Genomic DNA, 22,341 nt, shown 5'->3' with positions numbered 1-22,341 from the left:
TTTCCTTATTTCTTGTATTTGCACATAAGAAAAAAGAACACATGCACTTTCCCTGATTTTACTACGATCTATATGCACAAAGATAGTTGCTATAAGGTTGCTCATCCATTATTTGAAATAACTCAGCACTTTCACAGTCACAGAATTAATACATTTGACTTACTGAAGAAAAAGATTTTATTTACTCTTAAAAAATAGTCCAAATAAATTGAACATTTAAAAGATTTTTGGATGTGACCTAGGTATCTACAGAGGTCAGTATACCGGGCTGAGGGCATCATAAAGCCTCTGTGCAGCCAGTTCCACCATTTCACGAAGGGATTCATCATCTTCGCTTCCTGGCTCACAGTCAACTGTCTGGGAACAAAAAAAGTAGTATATTAGCACCTCATATTCCTTTTTGGCATGTGAAGAATGGTCACAGGGTGAAAGGAAAAAGAAATAATGCAAACTGAAAATAAAGTTATCAACAGCAGCAATGTGTGGTTTTAAATGGTCTGCCAACAAGTAAGACTTCACAGAAGACTTACGCAAGTCCTGCTATGGAACAAGAAGCTTAATCTCGAGTTTTATGTTTGATTAATAACTTGTTTCGAAACTACTATGTAAAATGCATTACGTTCTGTAGATTACATTTAATTCAAAACCAAATAAAACCACACAAGGTTCTGTCCTTGGAGTTTTCATTTTATCTGTGAATTCACCAGTGTTGTATTAGGTTGATCACCGGCGTTGCATTAGGTTGATACTGTAAAACACGTGCATTCATCACAGAGGTGCAGACACCTGTAATCAGGGAGTCTCCACACTGTTGTTTCCACACCAGTAAGATAACATTTACATCAAAATAAAACCCCAAAGAAATTAATTTATCACTAACCCAAGCCTTCCTAGAGAGAGATGCCCACCCTAAACATGCAAGCTGATCAACCTTCAGCCCAATCCCTTGACTGCTGTATCACAAAACCAAAGGGCATCATTTGCATAGTAATACTATTCTTGTTCCTGTGGACTTTCTAGGCTGTAAGACTGTACCTTCTCTTAATTCAGTATTGTTACTCTTCCAAACATGTAACTCCTTTCAATCATAAAGGTTTTTTTGGCAGGGGGTTGGGGGGAAAGGCATTTGAAACAGAGAACGTACACTTACCGTTACCTAACAATGCTGTTAAAAGCATGCTAACTGTAAGAGCACTGTTTTAAGAGTTAACGGTGGAAAAAATAAATCCACATGCCCCACCATATAGTCAGATCTATACTAAAGAGTTATTTTAAAGTTATTAAAGTATATAAAGTATATATATATAAAGTATATAAAGTTAAGAAGATACATATGCACATAAAGAAGGACAGATCTTTCTTCTAAGACTTGGTTCACAATGGCACAAGGTTGCCATTGCCAACACAGTATGTAAAATAAGTATTACAAAGATTAAGTATTACAGTGTTGGCAGCTGAGTTGCCATTAGGGTTTCTGTCAGTACGTAAGTCTTTTAACAATACTGACATATATCAGTACAACATGAAAATGAAATCTAACTTCTTGATTCAGCAGTACGCATTTTTTTCCAGTCTTGCTACTTTTTTCTCTCCATTGCAAAAGCTCTTTTCATCACTCCTGTATTTCTCTGTACTACGTATACACTGAAATGTAGCACATGTTTATCAAAAAACTAAAAAAAGATGACACAGCAAGCATGGTGTCTTAACTGCAACACTAATTTACTACCCTCTTAAGATAATTAACATTCATTTGTTCTGTTTCCATAGGTAACAAATTTTGGGCAGGGACCAACCTTTTCTTCTGGGTTTGTAGAATAATTAAAAACATTTGTTGTGGTCCCTAAGGACAGCATCTGAGAGCTACTCCAGTGGAATATGTTACTACTATGGATAGTGGTAATACATTATATATTTTTAATATGTATTAATAATGATAGAAAGTCAACACATTAACATGCTTAAGGACACAAAGGATGTGGTTTCAACCATTCTTTACAGTTCCACATTAGTTCAAGCAACTAGTTGTGATAGCTTCTTAAAACAGCCTTCTGACACGCGTGGCATCCAACTCTGAACTTGGCTAGTAAACTATTTCTTTTTGTGAGTATTTCAGGCTTACAGTTTAGCCACAAAAGGATCAAGATGACCAAAAAAAAGTTATTAGCAACATTCCTACTCTTTGATTGTCCAATTATTCAGACCAAAGCCTACGTTATAAGAGCATTTTAAAAAAATGTGTGGGTTAAATCTGTTTCTCCTCTACAAGCTTTCTTTATTCATTTTTATACGAGTAGAGAGCTGCTGAAAAATACTGGGTTTTCCTCCAAATTTACTGCATTTGTCACAGAAACATTGCTAGCATTTTTTTTTTTAATGAAGGAGAAGTTGTCTAGAAATGCTTCCATAAGAAATTCAGTAAAGTCAGCTTGCAGGCTGGATCAGTACTTCTCTCAGAAAGGCTGGGTACTGATCGACTCATGAGAATGTCAATGAAATCAATGGAAAGCAAATAGGCTTAAGTTGTTTTGATACCAAATACAAAAACATTTCCTTAGCAAATGGCTATATGATATTCTAGGCAGCACTGTAAACTAGACAGAAGACTCACCTCTGCTAAACACAGTTCACACAAGTGCTTTGCTGTACATACCCGAGTGTCCAGTGAGACGTTTGCAGTCTTTCCATCAACTGTGATGCACAAGACAGAGCCATCCTTTGAACTCACAGAGTCTTCTCCAAACATATCCCTAAAAAAATAAAAGACCTATGTGTGTAAGATGTGGCCAAACAGCAAACCTATGTTTTTATTTCTATTAAACTTAGGGCTCCAAAGGCATTTTTTCAGCAGAGTGACTCTCCTTTCAGCAACTATTTTTTAACCCACTCAGAAATAATTAACAAACACCAATCTAAATCATTATGAGAATGGGTATCACATGGGTAAGCATTTTAGTGAAATAAATCTTATCATAAATGAAGGGAAGGATTCCTTTGATTTCAAAAGAGGCAAGATTTTTACTTAAATAACAGAATATACATCAGAGCAAGTTTTAAAAGAGACTTGATCCAAAAAGGTATTTTCATAACCATTTATAGCGTAATTTTGGGAGACAATTTAAAAATCTGCTTCTAGAAGTAAAAACTAGGCCCTGTATTCAAAATTTTAATGATGCTGAGAACTTTTTACTGTACACCTCTTTAATTAATTCCTGGCTTTCACAGAAATTAAGACTGAAGTAAATGTGCATAAAGTGTTTCTAAATAATTGTATCTTTAAACTGTATTATACTAAAATTATTGTATTTATATGATTAACAGTGATAATCTTCCTTTAGAAAAATATATGCCAACTTACTGAAGCATGATCTCCATCCTCTTCCTATACACATCCATATCTACTTTTTTGGAAATTTTATGTACTGCAGCTGAAAAGAAAAAGTCGTTTTACTTTCACAGACATTTGCTGAGAAGGAAAATTGGCTAATTGATACATCTGGTTTCTAACTGATTTTCATGAAAAACAATCCAAAAGCTACACAAAATCTGTTTAAGCAATTTATAAAGAAAATGTTTTAAAAAAGACGGAAGAGTCAAGGAAAGATGTACATTTTAAATATATATTCCCTGTATTTACCACATTTTAAAACAGAAAACTTTGCAAGTCTAATTCTCACTTTTATTGTTAACACTCACTACTTCTAAGAGATTTCCTTTTACTTAAAAATGAAGATAATTACTTTCATCATTTATTTATAATCCCTCCATTTTTTCTTCTTAAAGGAAAATCCTGTATCATGGAGGCTAGGAGCATGCAGAGAATACATAAAGTACAACTGGACAAGGAACATGAGTAGTAGTAAGAGGCATAGACATTCCTGGAATGTGTTTCAGCATAGAGAGGTTGAAATAAAAATAGCAATACTGGTTTTAGACTTGGATTTGAAATCAAAAGGTAGTTTAAAACAAATAATTTTCTTTTGAATGTTATTATTTAAGTATTTGATCATTAAAGGAGCCAGAGTCTACAGGAAGAGATAATTGTGAAAATCACTACCTTTCCCACTGATAGATAAACAGATAAGGCTTTTGAAAAACTAGTTTTCAATACTTCTAAATCAGCTGAAGAATTCAGAGAACTGAACACAATGATAGTTAGAAATTCTTTGAATAACTTCTTGCAAGAGACCAAGCAAATTTATCTTAAAAATTTACCATCCCTTAGATAAGACGCAGTAACTGAATGTACAAAGCAAAATAACTTTATTCTGGAAATGAGGTAAAAGCAGGCACATCACCAGCTAAGTAACAATAACTTAAGATGTTTTAATTCACTCACTCTAAAATATACAGCTGCAAGAACTATTTACAATGTGGTTTTACTCCCCCCAAAAAAGCCCTGTAAGAAGCCACACCTGAGATTAGTTGGCAGAATCACCACCATGAAACAACATGAGAAACAACACTAAAAGGCACAACATAATACAAAGAGAAATTAACTGGAGGCAGGGCAGTGAAGCTAGATACTGTCATGTACGAACCATACAGAGAAAGCATAGACTACCAAAAGTCAGGCTAATATATACTGGCTGATGTTACAATAAGAAATTTTTAAAATTAGCAAATCAGCCGAAGATTTTTCCAGCCATATAAAGAAAGCCAGCGTTGTGGTTTAACCTCAGCCAGCAACTAAGTAGCCACTCGCTCACCCCCAGTGGGATGGGGAGGAGAATCAGAAAAAGGTAAAACCCATGGGTTGAGATAAGAACAGTTTAATAATTGAAATGAAGTAAAATATACTACTACTACTACTAATTATTGTAATAAAAAGGGAGATAACAAAATGAGAAAAAGAAGTAAAATTCAAGGGGAGAAAAAAAACAAAACAAAAAACCGCAAAACAGGTGATGCACAGTACAACTGCTCACCACCTGCTGACTGATGCCCAGCCAGTCCCAGAACAGCGATCCCTGCCCTGACCAACTCCCCCCAGTTTATATACTCAGGATGATGTCATATGGTATGGAATATCCCTTTGGCCAGTTCGGGTCAGCTGTCCTGGCTCTGCTCCCTCCCGGCTTCTTGTGCCCCTTCAGCCCCCTCGCTGGCAGGGCCTGAGAAGCTGAAAAGTCCTTGACTTGGTATCAATGCTACTTGGCAACAACTAAAAACATCAGCGTGTTAACAACATTATTCTTACACTAATCCCAAAGCACAGCACTGTACCAGCTACTAGGAAGGCAATTATTTCTATCCCAGCTGAAACCAGGACAGAGGAGGGACGAGAAGGAAAAAAAAAAAGTAAAAAAGTACCATCCAAAGAAGTAGCAGAAAATAAAATTATAAAATTCCTTTTTTTGGTTGGTTTCAGTAGAGAACATGAAGGTGTGGCTAAAGGGGCTGTATATACTGAAAATTATCACAACCAAGATAAGAGAATTACATCTGAATTTGCTTAGATCAAGGTGACTGGAAAACCTCAACTGCTAAGTGCATTTATAAACTCAGGAGAAAGGATTTTTAATAAGTTTTTTGAGTCAGGTATGGGACTAAGCACCTAAGGAACACTGATTGCTATTTTATCTAAAATCATTAAGATAATGAAAAGACAAGAGAAGTAATCCAGGGAAAATAAACATTATTTGTGCGTATAGCTCTAGTGCTTTCCATGCTGGTTTGGAAAGAAAAATCTACTAGAAGTGTTATGAATAAAACATCACATGGGGTTCACAGAGTCAGATCAAGCCTGATTCCTCACTATCAGTCTCTGGTAATTTAAAATTATCAGTTATTTTAAGGATACCTTGTGGATCTTGACCATCAGACTTCGGTAGAGGCTGATACAGAATGACATGAAAAACCCTTAGGTAAGATGAGAAGATGTGGAAGAGTACAGAATTTTTAACATTGGAACTCATTAAAAGGGAGATGATGACAGAATGAGTTGACAGGGAAGTTGGAGGCTGAAGGGGTGACAAGTACAGGATATGGCACAGGATCTAAGACTGCTCTGAAGGCTTCTGGGTTCAAGTGCACACCTCAGATGTGTCCTGGGTTCTTGTCAGAAGGACCTCCTCCCCAGTACTCTAGTTCTCACACAAAGGAAAAATGGGCACTCAGGTCCCCTGTCTTAGGGTCACAGAACATACCCGCTGGACATTACAGACACAGCCCATGAGTTTTTAAGGTTTGACCTTGGGATAACTTAATAAAATCTCTTACTTTTATTGCCCTTTTGCTGAAAAAAACCCAAGAAAACCAACCACCAAATGGTATTACTTTTACGTAACACCCAAGGAATAGAATTTTGTGTTCTATTTGCCTAACCACATCCAAACTGGAGATGAATAGTACTCCAAGATGGATACCCAACTGTTGCTTATTTCACTACGTAAGCAAACGTACCCAAAGGCAGAATTTATTAAGATTTCTGTAAGTTACATAGTAATATATATTCCAAGTAATGATGCAGGTAGTGGGAAAAAAGTGATTTAAACCCCTAGAAAACAAAAAAAATATACCTTTAATTTAATGATAGTCCCATCTATCAAAATATCTGTGTTACTGTGTTGCCAAGCTGCCAACATTCACCCTCAGTGGCCAACCCAATATTCAATACTTGCTCCAGTTCCTTAGCACAGTGACATATGTTTTCAAAATCAAAACAGGGGAACAAAAAATATAAACTATCATCAGTAATGATCCCAATAAAACTGCTGTGATTCTTGAACAGCAACATGAAACTCAGTATCTGATGATGCTATCGCTACCCAATAATATTACTTGGTTACAGGGTCTATGAAGTGTAATTGTGAAGTTAGTCTGACTTTTTTTCAGCATTGCCTATTTAACTCTTGCTGATGTACAGGCATAGAAATACCACTCATGAATGGTAATCACAGCTTTCAAATGAGAAATGGAAATATTTAAATGAGGTATCACAAATTGTTTATATACAAAAATCTGAAGTAAGTAACATTTAACTTATTTTAAGTAAGGTCATGTTTCCAGTCAGCTACCAGTTGCCAAGAGAAAGTTTCAACAAATGAATGCAATACAAATAATAAAGACCAAGCTGTAATTCTTAAGTAGAAAATTAATTAAGTAGAAAATTTTACTCTCTAAAAAGTTTTACAAGGGGAGGAAGTACAACAGGGGAATTGCAATCTATTGCAAAGCATTATATCCCTATAAGCTTGATGTAAAAAAATTAAGAAGAAATGCCTCAGTTAAAAAAGCATACACTAAACTTACTACCTTTCTGTATTTTGGGATTTGACTGAACTTCCAGTATCACTGTTGTCACGGTGTCTGCATACATATCATTAGCAGGATTTGCCACCCACTGGAAGGTAAAAAAAATATAAAATCGTAATTTGAGCCCATTATTTGGGCTTAGTGAATAATGCAACATAAAAACAATGTAACAGTCCTTGCATTCTGCCATTTGCTTTTCTTTGAATTCTAGCTTCAAATGACTGTTACACATTTTACAACGAGTTATTAACTACTAACTTGGTATATTCCAGTAACTTCCCATGAAAATACAAGTTGTCGAGTGTTCCTGAACACATTTATGAAATAATTATTAATTACCAGAGTTATGTGGGGGGAGAAGGGGGAAGGAGGGAACACCATTTGACATTTTTTCCAATTACTATTTGCCAAATGAAAAAAGGGCACTGAATCTGCCTTTACACTCCTGAGTCACGACAAAATAAGAAACTAGCAGTGGCTAAATGAAACGACATGCCTTAACACAGGGCCATAGCTCAAGGGAAACTTTGTTCTAGCTTTCCTTCTACTTGTCATCCAACAGAAAACTACTTGAAACACTTAATTCTGCATGGCATCTATATGATACTATTTTGCAGAAACTGGAGAACAAAATACTTCCTTCTCCCTCACCAATGCCCACCTCAAGGACTACCATGCCTGGTTCCTGGATCACAGTAATATTTTTGAAAACCTTCAGGGCTGGTTTTTGTTGGATTTCTATTTCTTCTACATCACCTAGTAAGTGAGAACAAATGGTTAGCAAGAATACAATTATACTGAAAGCAAGACTAACTTCATCTGCATAAGAAAATTCGCCGTTTTAAGAATAAGAGGGGTTGTCTATTACTACAACTGCTCAGAGTAGCCTACAAAATATAAGCACATACTCTCTTCCCTTATCTGACAATATTGTGTTCTTTGTTCTGGATTGTTTGGGGTTTTTTTAGTATGTAATATTGGCCATTTTACTCGTTTTGAATTCTCTCATTTGACTAGCTCAGTACACTGATGTGAATACACCAATTAAAAAGAAAACAAACAAGAAATTTAACGCTCCATTTGCAGAATTAACTAGCTCCTCCTATACCCTTAAAGGATAATCCATTGCTTACGAAAGTGCCTCTGTGTGCCAGGCAGCACTCAGGTTATGAGACCTGAACACCAACTGAACACACGTTTTCGCTTCACTAATCTGAATTAGATGCTGACACTAAAGAAGAAAAAAAATTCCTGAGCTTTAAAACTGGGAAGAAACCTGTAAAGCGTGCTTTTAACAAACTAGGACAGGAGTTGCCCTTAACCTTTAAGAAAGCTTGACAGGGGTACCAGGGATCACACTAGAGGCAGATTTAAATTGCTCCTGACTCAGAAAAAGTCAACAAGGCTGAAGTAACAAGGTTATATTCTTGACACTTGGGGAGGGACAGAAGAGGCTATCTATCACAAAGGCGGTCAGAGCTTTTGTTTTTATTAAATGCCATTACCCATTCTATTTTGGGGCTGGAGATAAAAGATCAATTAATACATTTTATATGAGAGTGGCTATAGCACTCACTTTGGGGGCTGACAGGAGACAAAGATCGGCCTAAGCTCTATATTGCTATACGTTAATGATCTTGTGAAACAACTACAGCAGAATCCCCCCAAAAAGGATGTATCATACTCATGAACTGGATCTGGCAGAAGCTGCATAATCTAATGAAAGTTGTAAAATATGAAACAAACTGTGGCACCTCAGTTACTGGCAAAGAAATTTCCACTCAGAAGACCTCTAAAGACTAGAAGTTGTTCTAAAAGTTGACCACTATGAACCATAACCATGTCTGCCCAAATACACACCAGTAAGTTTTTGTAGCTGGTAACAGAGCAGATTAAAAGGGCCCGTGTATGGAATGGCTTGTGTCTGTGTTACAGTGCTCATCGCCAAGTCTGTATAATCTGAAAGAATTTTAGAAAGTAGGTATTAAAAAATATCCATCTGAATTTACTTCCTAAAAAAAATATTGCCACTATAGATGAACAACGGCATCAACACATCTAAAACAGAGTGTTAAAAACGACAATCTGTAAAGAGGAAGGTGGAGCATCTATTGTAAGATAAATAATATATTTGTGGTTAAGAAACCAGTAAGAGCTTGTTATTTTGCCATACCCATTAGAGGCAAACAATGAACTAGAAATTCAGTGCAATTGTTTTCCCCCAAGCTCTTCTGACCTTACATTTAATTAATCTTCTATTTTGAGAACAGATCCATTTCTTTAGGAATAAATAGCATAGGAGTAATGCAAACATTTTCACTGTACTGCAATTTTTTATACTAAAAACTAATGCCATTTTAGAAACTGGGAGAACACTTGATCAAGATGGTCTTTTGTTCTCGCTGGCACGTTTTATGCATATTCAGGCAGAGGAAGAAGTTTTAAGTAACAAGAAGGGAAATGGAATTTGGCTTCTTTTATCTGACAGAAAGAACAGAAGAGATTTTAAACTTCAGTGGACAATGAATCGAATGCTTTTCTTCTCACTACAACAGTTCAGAACTTCAGGTAAAACTTAACCAACATAATCCCAAGATGTTCACTAATTGCTTATCAAACACAAAATTACAGAAAAAACACCCAGTATTGTATGTGTTCTAATGGCAAAAGAAGGATACAGTAAGTTTCAGTTACCTACTGAGCACATCACTGTCTTTACTTACTGGACAGGTCACATGGAGAAAGGATGTGATAGTTAAAATTTCTTTTAACTAGGATCCCAGAAATTCTCTGTCCTTGCTCTGGTTTCTTATCTGCTAAAGATCCCATCACCTGGAATCAAAAGGACACACAGTGCAACAAGGCACTCTGAAGTATTCATAGCTTAAAGGTAACTATGGAGATGAAATACAGTTTTCTCAGAAAGGTCAAACATAGCAAAAAATTAACTCTGAAAATAAAAGGTCAGAGTAACCAACAAACATTCTGAGATGTAACACAAGAAAAGGCTGGAAGAGTGAAGAGAAAAAACAACGACCACCAACCAAATAAATAAGTAAATAGCCCCCAAACCACCAACCAACCAAAAAAAAAACCCCAAAAGCAAACCCCAAATACAAAACATTCACATACTTTGAGTCCCTGGAAAACATACACAATCTGAAATCAATTAAAAAGACAGGCTTGGAAGAAAATGTTTTTATCTCAGAGGAAAATACTGTTGTACAGATAAGAAAATATTCATTTTATACCTTGGCAAGTTTTTCTCCTCTGAAGTTTAATGTCACAGCTTCAGTATTCCTAGGATTATGAACTTCTATGTGAACTTCATCATTATCCTCATATTCCCGTATCAATGCTGCTTTCAATCTGGCCATTTCATTCTGTTCACCATGAACCAAAATCTATGGGAAAGACAGTTTCCCTTTTAGCAGAAGTTATTTGTCCAACTGGACATGTTTAGTAAACAAATTATCCAAGAAAACTGCCCCCTTGTATCTCATTTTTATAAAAATGTAATTTTATGAGGTCACGATACACGAAACATTAGCTCAATTATATTACATAGTTCTATGTGTGTCTTTGATTTCTATGCAATATTCAAAGGCCTAGATCTCACAATTCTGAGTATTAGCAGAAAAATACATGCAATCAAGCCGAATGCATTCCAGAGATTCCATTTAACCTTTCATACACAGACAGACTGTTATATTATGAAAGGTAATTATTAACTTAAGTTCAACAATAAAAATCAGTTAGCTTTACATTTTTGTGTCTGCATGTAGATAAACATAATAAACATGAAATTCAGACAGGATGCTTCACAGTTCACAATTTTCTTTGCCAAGTTAAATCCTCTTTTATTCTGTTATAATTTGTTTTCTTTCTTATCCATGCTGGCACATTGATTCTCCTCCAGTCTCATTACGTTTCAGATACTACTCCCCATTTTCATATTCTCGACCTTCACACCTCCTGCTCCCTGTGATTTGCTCACGCTTTTCCCTCTCAGGTGCTGCCTTTGTCTTTTGCTGCCTGCTACATACCTTCCATCAATGTTTTCTTGTTTATTCTGGGGCAAATTCAAGTGAATTATTCCAATACCAGTGTCCCAAACTTAATGTTGTCCTACGCTGTATCTTACTTATGCAAAACACTGCTGAACAGGTTACGGACCATACCACTTTCAAGAAAGTCATTCCCAGATACCCCACATGCAGACAGTCAAAAGCAAGTTCATCTTTACTTTGCTAAGGTAACATGATGAAAAATGGTTACACAATCTCCACCTTTTATTATTCAAAGCACAGGGATGCTAGCTAGTGCTAGACACCAGTACCTGCCTTGATGACTCAAGGCTGTGAACTGGTGTGATGAATCCCACTCTGGAGAAATGGGCAGCATGTATACTAACCACATGTGGAGGTTTCAGAGCCCGGATAAATTCACTAGTTTGTTGATAATCCGTGTGAGCAGAGAAAGAAATGTAATCCACAGACATCTTCAATGGGAGTTTTTGCCCTGACATAGTTGTGATCTCTTCAGGTTCAGACATGATGTGCTGGAAAAGAAGAGTACTCTAAATAAAAAATTGAAATCCTCCTACAGACACCACACAACTAATGCTTTACATTTCAGAAATCAATGAGATAATACTGGCAACCAGGTTTAACGTGAGGAACTGAAAAAAAAATTCTTGAATTTCACAAAACGTACACTCACAAATGAAAATAGCACGCACAACACACACCGTTTCATCTGTTGCATTCTCAGCTGATCCAGGAGTTCATTCTTCTCTCAGATACATGTCTCTCAAATTTGCACTGAAATTATAACAAGTGTGTGACTTCTATTTCTAAAGATAAAACTAGATGTTCTGGTCACCCTTAGCTGCTGGAATTTGGAAGGAAGGATTTCATTCTCTGCAACTGGACAGTGGCACAACAGCTGTAAGGCAGTCTAACATCTGATACATAAGTACTGTCAGATTTAATATCAACTCCTCTAGAATTAGTTAGGGCTCCCCTCAAGAAGTTAAATGGCGGAGGGGTCTAAAGGTGGATAAAAGTACCTATCATTGTTTCTCATGGCAAGATAACTGCTGCTAGAAAAGATTATTCTGTATAACATCACTGGAAATGGCCATATGCACATTTTCCTGTACTTTTCATTAGTATTAGCCAAAAGCAATTAGTTTTGACTACATAATTATGCATACCTGACAAAAATCTCAGTAAATCCAAATAAAGACACTTGCTATGGGCCAGTTCTTTTTAAACACAACTTGAGTACTAGTTTGTATTAACAAGTTGTGGTGCATTAGCAACTCACCTTGGCAAGGGTTCCTTCAACACAGTACCCTGCTATAATGACTCCGTTTCTCTTATCTGTGCACCAGCTCTCAAACAACTCTCTGGATAAGCCACTCTGCATCATACCTGGGGAAGCCATCACAACACTTGGGCCAATATCATCGAAATGATCCATACTCTAAATGGACAAAGAGCAAGAATATCAGTTACCGTAACTCACTTAAATGAGGGCAGCCTAGCTGCACCCTTGAACAACACACAAGTGAAGTCCTGTGTGCACAGATTATACCCGATCTTTGTACCAAGTGCCCTGTGCAGGAAAGTGCCTCCAACTGATGCCTGTAAGGAGCAAACCATAAGCACAGAGATCTACAGTGGAAGAAAATTTGGGCATAAGCTCCCCTCGGCCAGCCCTCTATAAACACTGGGATAGCAGGTAACTCAGATATAAACCTGTACCTAATCAGTCTGTTAGGGTAGTACCCACACCAACTACTCAGCAAGTATGAACTCTTCTGTCACCCTTCCTCTTTTGTAAGACAACCTTATCTCAAGCTTACCTTCAGATTACTAATATGCTTGAAAACAAATGGATTGTTGATGTTAATTTGCTTGCGGATTTTGTCATTCATGGCATTGACATATGTCTGATAAACTGCCATACATTTCTTTGCCAAAGAGGAGGCATAGTATATAGGGATATCATGGAGTTCAGGGTGATTCTGCCAGTATTCATCTAAAACAACCAAACAAACAGGCAAACAAAAAAGAAACAGATGAAATTCATATATTTTTGGCAGGCCAAACTCCAATCAATCATCAACTTCAACTACAAGGTATAAAGTATACCTTACGATATTACACAGCAATAAATCTACTTTTACGACAATTCAAGTTTTACCACACCACTGTAATAAAGCTAAAATGTCTCTGTCAAATATTAATTATACATGTAACAGCTAGGGACATCTGCATAGAATATATTGGCGAGAACTCACTACATCAAAAGTTCTGTAGAACAAATCCATGGAATTCAAGGCATAAAGGGATCACCCAGTTACCAAGTCTGGCTTCCTGTGTACCACCAATAGTTATATTTTACAAGCTTAACTGAAATGAAACCAGGAAAAAAGGCTCCACTAACCACAACTTATTTTACCACTGACGACAGTAACCATGACCTTTACTAAACACAAAAAAAGGAGATCTGAATGCAGCTCTACAAACATAACTTACTTGTTTTCCCACTTGGATACAGTTCTGCTGGTCTAAAATCTATTTATATTGCAAAAGTGAGGAACAATCATCCAAAAATAGAGGCACACACTTTTGGCTGTATTTGTACATTTAAAGAGTACGTCTGATTTGCAGACAAAGCTTTTCAGAACATGTCAGAGAGGCTCACTGCCATGACTGTCTTAATAAGCTCAAGTGTAAGGTGGAAGCAGCCAATAGAAGATAACCAATAGCAGGACTTAGAGTAACATTAAAAGACTGCACCCATTGTCAGCATTTTCTACACCATAATGCAGTATTTATTTTTTTTGTCATACACTTACGGAAAGAAGAAAAACAAAAGCAGAAGCCTGCGGGCTCAGTTGTGTAGGCATGCTAGGTGCAATAGCATTTTCTACTTAATTAAGCATCCAATTGCATGTCTAGCTTTACTAGACGTATTTTCAAGCCTATCTTTAGAAACTCACTTTAATAGCTACACACAGTAAGGAGAGGCCAACAAATTACAAGCTACTGGCTACTTAAGATTTAAAGTGTTCAGTTTTTATCTTCTCTATAAAATAAAAAAAAAAAACCCTCAATCAATGATAAATAGTAAATAATCCTACAACATCGACACCTATTGCTTAGGTATTCTACGAATAGAATACCCATGCCTAGATCCAAATTTCTTGTTAACATTTAAATACACCAGTAACACATTTTGAAAACAAGCTAGTTCCTAATATTGAGCTAAACTGAAATGGAAAGCAGGAAGAATTTCAAGTATTTTAGGTGACACTTTAGATGCCACACCCCTAAAAATAAGTATTTTAGTTTTGAGATAGTTATCTTTTGATCTTGCCTATATTTGCACGAGCAAAAAGACTAGTGAAAAATCACATTAACATAGTATGAATTAAATGTGGTAAAAGGAAGTGAAGAAGCTGGAAATAATTTATTTTAAAACTGTTTAATCTGAAGTACCATGTAACAACTACCTATATATTTAATGTGAAGTGGCTTGTTATGATCATGTGTAATTCCCCTCTCCCCACCATTTTTGCTCCGCTTAACAAAGCCTAATTTGCTTTCCCATCATCATTAGGACTTTAGAAATGCTAGAAGTGTGTGTTATGGTCTTCTCAGCTTTTCCTATAAAGAATTCTTCATATAGGTTTGTGAATTAAAGGGGAAATACAGTGAAACTTTGGAACAAAATATACCCTTTTTTTTACCAGTACAGTTTAAATAGAACAGCTGTCATTGTGACTGCTTACTTTTCAGTCTGTTATAATAGTCCCTATTTGCCAAAATCCTGGTTCAACAAGATTCAAAAGTCAAGCACATACTACCATGCTATTACCCTTTCTTTTCTAGGTCTCCATCCCAACTCACAAAGCAGAACTGTCTCGTTCGGTTTATTGGATTTTTTGCATTTGAACAAACATGCATTGTATATTCTCAGGTAATTAACATGCTAGAAAATGACTGAAGAGTTATTTAAAAAACTATGATATCTGAAAGACTGCACATGAAAACATTCTCATTTACCTCTATATGACTTTTATTAAGAGGAGCTGGTAATGTACATACCTAAAATTAAAAGTAGTTCTTGAGCTCGACCCAGGGCAAACACAGGAATGAGACCTCTACCTCCTCTATTTACAATGTCGTGAACGGTATTACAGAATCTTGCCTCTCGTTCTTCCCTTTTTTCATGAATATGAGTACCATAAGTGGATTCCTACACATGGAGAAACCAAATACTAAAAGCACTGACAGAGGCTACCTCTTGTTCTTCTCCTCTGAATCCAACAAGAAAATGCAGAAAAACATACTGGTATTAACATGGCAGGGAGGGGAGGGAGAGGGGTAAGGTGAAGCGAAACATCAAAACCACCCCCATTAAGACAAATAACCAAAATTTCCCCTCTCCCAAAGTCCTCTCAGCAATCTGGAAGACAGATCCTGTTTGCAAAAAGAAAGAAAAACAAAACCAAACAAACAACCAAAAAGAAGTCAGAACTATTAATTTTGATGCTTCTTTTAAAAGGTTTCAAATTTAGCATACTTATTTTCCTAACTGGAAATGCTGCCACTGCTTTGATGAAGGGGTTATCATGTTCACATGACTCAGTAGTGGTACATGTGCCACAGTTCAGAAACACCTAGCCTAAAACATAGGAATACACAAAATACAAGATTTTGACATGACTTAGAATGAACTTATCAGTCATAAAAAGCTACAGAAAGTTAAAGAAGGGACATAATAAATGAAATCTTTTTAAGAATTACTCTGAAAGATCCCACTGTTAATTCCCAGATGCAACTGTTACTTTTAAAATTTCCCCTGAGCTTCTAATTTTTCAAACATAGATTCAAAAGAAAACCATTTTGCTCAGAGAACAAAACAAAAAAACAACAACAAAAAAAAGGAATAACACTCAGGGCACCTCCACCCAGGACTAATTCTCAACATGACTGGAAATAGGTTAGGATCTACTACAGAAAGATATCTGGCTAAATTGGGGTTTGTACAACATATCTAGCAAACCCAAGTCAAAACCTAATAAATCTCCCATCTTGAAAACCTTTGTTTAGAGTCTTAAGGAATGTAATCAGAAGAATTATAAAACGAAAACTAGAGTGAAAAGAAATGCTGGGAGTGTTCTGAACACCCAAGCATTTGGATATTTAACAGACATCATGTACTGCCATTAAATCTCCACTGTCTTTCTCATTACATTTTAGCTTTCATTAAATAATACCCCTACACATATTTAATTGCTGATTAAAGAAACAACTTTGTAAAACTTACAATTATAAGAATATCAGGTTTAATATTGGGAATCTCTGCTGCCATCAGATGTCTGTCTTCCTGTCTTGAGAAATCACCTGTATATAAAAGCTATTGAAAACAAAGAGAAGCAGTTACTCTGATTACAGGTTCCACCATGTCAGCAGTCTTTAAAAAGCTGGTGTATAGGATACTTTTAAGCAAAGATGGTTTTAAGGAATTTGTGATAATAAGGTCACTTGCACTTTAAATAAAGCCTCTTCTGATGTGGACAGTGCTTACAATATTAGACCAAAAGTACTACAACATAAATATTTTAACCACAGGAAGTGAAGGTATTTCAAGCAGTAGTGTAATTCCAAGGGAACATGGTAAACAACTGTTGAGATTTTATCTTTCTTTTGGGACATAAAGGTGCCGTTTTCAGCCTTTTGCATATGTGCACTGTCCATTAAGAAGAAAAAACTGTTGCAACAGAAAATATAGCAGGTCCTAAGTTGAAGTAAAAAGCAGATAAAACTGCATTTACATATCAGAATGCAAATATAATGAATAATCCAATAAAATTACTTATTAAAAATTATTCTAAGATTTTCTGATACTAAACCAACTGTAATCTAGTATTTCCCAAATGGAATGACCATGTTCACCATTACACCAAGAAGTAATTTGTGACTGTTAGTAAATGGGTTTTTAACTGCAGGGTGGAATGCAGCTCTCTGTGCCCAAAATGACGGTTTCAAAACCCAACATTTTTTACTTAATCATTCCATTGATGAAAATGTGAGTAATAACAAAACACATAGTCAGCAACAGCAAATAACTGGTAATCTACTATCACATTCCTCATTTGCATCACAGGAAATTAAAGAAAATTATGGCTATTAAACCCCAGAACTTTTGAGTCATGCATAGTAAGAGGGAAATCTCTTTCTCCATCACGCTTTAATGAGGGGAAAATAAAAAAAACAGCAGTAAGATGTCTAAATTTTATAGCAATCATTGTAAATTCAGTTCTATTTCTATACTTCTTTTTAAACTTTTCGAATTCTCAATCTTTGTAAACCACAAACAAAGTCCTACTAGACAGCAAGCCTCAGGACCACCACCTCTCTTTCCCCTTCAAGGTTGTAGGAAACTTTGCTTGGGCCACAATTATCCTACTGAACTCCAATTCATGAGATTAGTTTCAAGTATCTGTTTTTGACACAGCGCTGCCTGTGATTACATGATGACTTATTTAATTTCTCTGTACCTAAAATTAATAATAATCCTGTTTCTTTAGGTACTTTAGACTGTTACATAATTCACATACTTTGACAAATGCGATTTAAGCACTCAAGACAGGCAGACATGGTAAATAGGAATTACAAAAAAACCCATCTGTTCACAGATTTCACAAAAATGCATTTTTTGTAAGGCTGCATCAGCTATCAGCTATCTCTGAGCAGACCAGGAAGGAAAACTACATGTTTACTGGTTCCATGTCTGAGTCATAATTCGCTCCCATAAAATCCAAACACCCTACCCGGTTCAACACATGCGCCACCTGCTAGTTCTAATCAATGAGAAATTACATGCTCAAATTCAAGGCCTCCCACCAAGTCTACTTGACAGCTCCTGTCACAGCAGTGGGGCTTAACACACAGTAACAAATAATTAATGACTACATTAGAATTCAGGCTTGATTTCAACTTTATAATTAAAAAATACCTTCACACCAGCTATTTCAATCATAAACATGGCTGCTCCCAGAACGTGGCCTGCGTGGTAACACCAGAATTTGATTCCTGCCACCTCTTTCACTTCATGGAAGTTGATGGTCTCAATCTTGTCCATGCTTTCTTCAAGGTCTGTTTCTGTATATAGCATGTCATCCGCTGATATATTACTGGATATAAGTGAAATGGCTAAATATCAGCTCATTTTACCAGCTCAGATTATATAACAGATGGAAAAAAAACTTCCTGGATTTTTCCCCACTGACAGTAAGACTTCCATTCAGTAACGCTATGTCTCCTACGTTAGAAATCAAGTCCAGGTACTCTAATGTAGTTCACATAAGCAGAGTTAAAGCATCTTTCTTTTGAAATGCCATGCTAGAATAGTCTTTTTTACTTCAGGATCTGGTCTGTATTTGTCTAGAAGTACCAAAAGATTCCCAGCCCTGGACAGAGATGTGCCACTTAGCTTGTAACAGTCCTCAAACACCGAACTAAACCACACATCAGCCCAGAAAACACAAGTTACAAGAGGACTGTTTATCAGCTTTCTGACCCAAGCTAGAATCTGCTGAACTGAGGTATGCTCAGGCCCACTGCTCAGGATGTAGGAAAAGTGTGTCAAGGCATGTAATGGAAGAAAAAAAAAAAGGGGGGGGGGGGGGGGGGGGCTGAGAGAGTAATCTCCTCCCCCCCCAAAAAAAAACCCCATGTAAATAATAGAGAACTCTTTGTATATTTAATATTTAATCTGACCTTGTCCTGAATAATGATTTATATCTTTAGGGGTTTACAATTCAATACTTCTGTGAAGCTTAATTAAGAACAGACATTAAAAAGCATGAGAACAAAAGAGTGTCTTAAGAGAGACAGACAGGAAGAAAAAGGGATACTATTAAAGGTCCAAACAAGGCAAATGAAAAAAATGAGGAAAGAAGTATTTTTTTTATTGATAGGAAATTATTTGAGAGACACATTATCCATGAGGCAGTAAGAAGATTCATTACTCCTAACCTGGTTCTAATGTTGCTACCTGTGGCGATATCCAGGTTCATCTAGCCACCTTTGGTGGCTTCATCCTCGGTTTCCTATTGGATATATAGGTGAAATAATTCAGGAGGTGAAGACACAACCCATGGGTCAGCTTACCTGACTTTGACATAGTCTGAAAGTAGCCATCTATAAATAGCTTTTGTGGCATGAGTCATAAATGTCCTTCCTTTAAAACTTGTTTTCTGCAAAAACCATGGTAGAGCCCCACAGTGATCTAAATGGAAACTTAAAATAGACACACAAATCCAATTAATACACTGACATTATATAACATCAATATATAACATATAATTCAGTAATTCACTGGATTAACATGGTGTCATGAAAATCCAGAAACAGAATTTTCAGTCTTATTGTTAGCTATGCTGGTCTACATTCTATATATTTAGTGACTAGAAATGCAACCAAGAAAAGGTAAGAGTAATACAGGAAATTCCCCATTAACTGCAAAGGTTTTATCTATACAACTTAAAAATTAATACTTTTGTAATTTACATAGAGGAGGAAAAATAACAGGAACCAGGAACACAATATATGTCAAAGATAGAAGAAAGTCACAAATGTGATCTTAAGTTTGCATGTTGGACACTACAGACTAAAACATGAGCTACTAAAGTAATATTATTTGGCCACACTTCCAGTTGGCCCTATCTTAAGAATGTACTTTTGAAATACAGGTCAAACAAGCATGTATCATGAACACTCGATATTTTATAAAGACCCTGTTATGACTGGTTCAATCATTTAGAAATGGCTTTCCTTGTCTCTCAGCCAGTAAACAATACTTAAACCACATTCAAAGCTTGCTTAAGTCTCTAAGAACATTCTTCATTCAAAGCCAATCGAGCAAAACCCACAATGAATACTTTTCAGTAGCCTTCGTGTAGAAAACTCATTTTAGAAGCTGTCACCATGGTGTTAAAGCAGGCCAGGTTATAAGAAAGTCAGACATCACAGCGAGCTCAGAGGAGGGCTGTAACGTCAAAAATGGCTGAACTTCCTTAATTCAAAGAAAGTTGGCAACTAAATTTTTGCCATGCCATTACCATCTATGTAACACCCATTTTCAGTCTGTCAATAACCTACAAGTGAACACAGCTCAGCTTATTTGTTCTCTTAGGTGCAACTTACTGACTAATTAGGAGGAGATCGATCTCAGCAGGATCTATCAAATCAATATAAGGAAGAGCATCCATTCCTTCCAGTCCAGGATGGATTCCACAATCAAGCTTGAAAATGAAAGAAAGTTAAAGCTTCTAACAGAACATGTGAAAAACTCTCTTCCATTCTGGTCTAAAATAGTGACTGGTAACTTTTAGAATCATGCAAAAAAAGTACCGTTTCCTTAAACACAGCTTTTAGCATTGGATTTCACATCTCAGGTTTCTGTCTAAACAAACGACTTGCCTTCGTTGAGAAACGGAACACCTTTCACAAGATCCCAGTCTTTGTTCACATTTTGTACCTATGCAAGCCTTCATTCACACTTCAACACCACCTGCATATACAGAACTAGTGTATGCAAGTTATTTCAGCCAACATCACACCTAAGACAACAGCTGGAAGACGCGTGTGTTTATATGTGACTGTTTACACACAACTGTTGGTAAACATTAGCCTTAGGCTCCACTGAAACCTAACAGGCATAAATGTTAGAATCTGTATTTCAGACACATAGGTTCTGTTTGGGGATATGGATTTATTCTGCAGGACAGCCTCTGTACGTCTACAGTCCTATATGCTATATTGTTCCAGAAAGCTACAGAACATGCCTCTTCCAGCACAGTGCCTGACTTCAGTGCAGGAGGCTGAATTTAACCCGTAACATCTTTCTGTGATCTGAAGTATCATAATGAGAGGGTGTACAAACACATTCATGCAATAATTACCATTATTTTTCTTCCTTTAAACTCCAGAATAATGCATGACCTTCCTACTTCTTGGCCAGCACCTCTGCAAAAGGACATCAAAGTTGTAAAAATTAAAACAACCTACACCATACAGATGTAACTGTGTACTGGATGCCTCTAGAGGGATTATTTTTCTGCATAGAAATAATGATTGTACAGTCCTTTTAAACTCAGATAAAGTAACTGAACAGCTACATTTATCTCAATGGAAATGAGACCCTACTTAATGCAGCAGAAATAAAGAAAATCTGTTTGGGGAAAATATTTTTGTCTCTTCTGGTTTTTATTGCATGCCTGCGCACTCGAGTCTCAAAGTACTGTGATGTATGATGAATGGAAAGTTTATGTAGGTAGTAGCATCTTCAGGTTGTCCAGAAGACAACTCTTGTGATGCTGCCAGAAAAACCTTCAAACAGCACTGGGCATCTTTACCAGAAGAAAAAAATTTCAACTTAAAAACACTACAAAACCTATGATGCTGTCAAAGCATAAGAGGAAAAAAAAAATTTCTCAGATAATCTTAAGTAGTGCATCAGGGCAGGACGCAATCCTTCTAACCGAGTATGACAGCTACCCCTGAGCCTGCAGGCTGCCGGCTCCTTGGAGAAGCAACCAGAGGAAAAACAGGACGGGGGAAAAAAGCAGCTCGGGGGATCCCGGCGCCTCCAACAACGTTTCGCTCGGTCCGCCCAGGGCACGGTCCCGCCTCACCCATCCCGTGGCACCACCGGTGCCTGGGGGAGGCGCCGGCCCGCGGCCCGGCAGCAGCCCGGTCCCGCTCCGGCCGGCGGGCCTGCCCGCTAGCCGCCCGGCGGCCCCGGCCCCGCCAGCCCCAGGCCCAGGCCCAGGCCCAGCCCCAGGCCCGGGCCCACCGCGCAGCTCCCGCCGCCGCGCCCGCCCCGGGCGCTCACAGGGGCCGGATGAGCAGCTGATCGCTCTCCTCCGCCGGGATCAGGGCCTCGGCTTTCCGCTTCGCCGACATGGCGGCGCCAGCCCCGGCGGCGGCCAGCGCGCTCCCTCCCGCCGCCGGCTCCCCGCCCCCGCCGCCTTCCGCTTCCTCCCGGCCGCGCCCG

The 22,341-nt window shown here is 37.3% G+C and overlaps 1 protein-coding gene across 2 annotated transcripts; it reads right to left on the bottom strand.

Annotated features, from left to right (window-relative positions):
• Positions 1 to 159: 159 nt before the first annotated feature.
• Positions 160 to 22,338, bottom strand: CPSF3 (cleavage and polyadenylation specific factor 3). 2 transcript variants are annotated; one of them, XM_056343754.1, is made up of 18 exons: positions 22,180 to 22,338; positions 21,248 to 21,311; positions 20,490 to 20,587; positions 19,455 to 19,583; positions 18,298 to 18,475; positions 16,606 to 16,695; positions 15,381 to 15,531; positions 13,130 to 13,305; positions 12,589 to 12,747; positions 11,672 to 11,818; positions 10,509 to 10,661; positions 9,981 to 10,089; positions 9,118 to 9,216; positions 7,919 to 8,013; positions 7,258 to 7,345; positions 3,359 to 3,428; positions 2,654 to 2,750; positions 160 to 357 (listed from the first exon to the last, which is right to left on the bottom strand). In XM_056343754.1, the coding sequence occupies exons 1-18, from the start codon at positions 22,248 to 22,250 to the stop codon at positions 256 to 258; spliced, it is 2,076 nt and encodes a 691-aa protein (XP_056199729.1). In that variant the 5' UTR covers positions 22,251 to 22,338; the 3' UTR covers positions 160 to 255. The 2 variants fall into 2 exon arrangements, with proteins under 2 accessions (XP_056199729.1, XP_056199730.1); XM_056343755.1 differs by lacking the exons at positions 20,490 to 20,587; positions 21,248 to 21,311; positions 22,180 to 22,338 and having other exon boundaries at positions 18,298 to 18,347; positions 19,455 to 19,506.
• Between the last annotated feature and the right edge of the window lie 3 nt (positions 22,339 to 22,341).

Source organism: Falco biarmicus, chromosome 6, assembly GCF_023638135.1.
Source record: "Falco biarmicus isolate bFalBia1 chromosome 6, bFalBia1.pri, whole genome shotgun sequence".
NCBI classification, from domain to species: domain Eukaryota; kingdom Metazoa; phylum Chordata; class Aves; order Falconiformes; family Falconidae; genus Falco; species Falco biarmicus.
The sequence above is the reverse complement of the archived record's forward strand: the minus strand, read 5'-3'. Positions and strand labels throughout refer to the sequence as shown.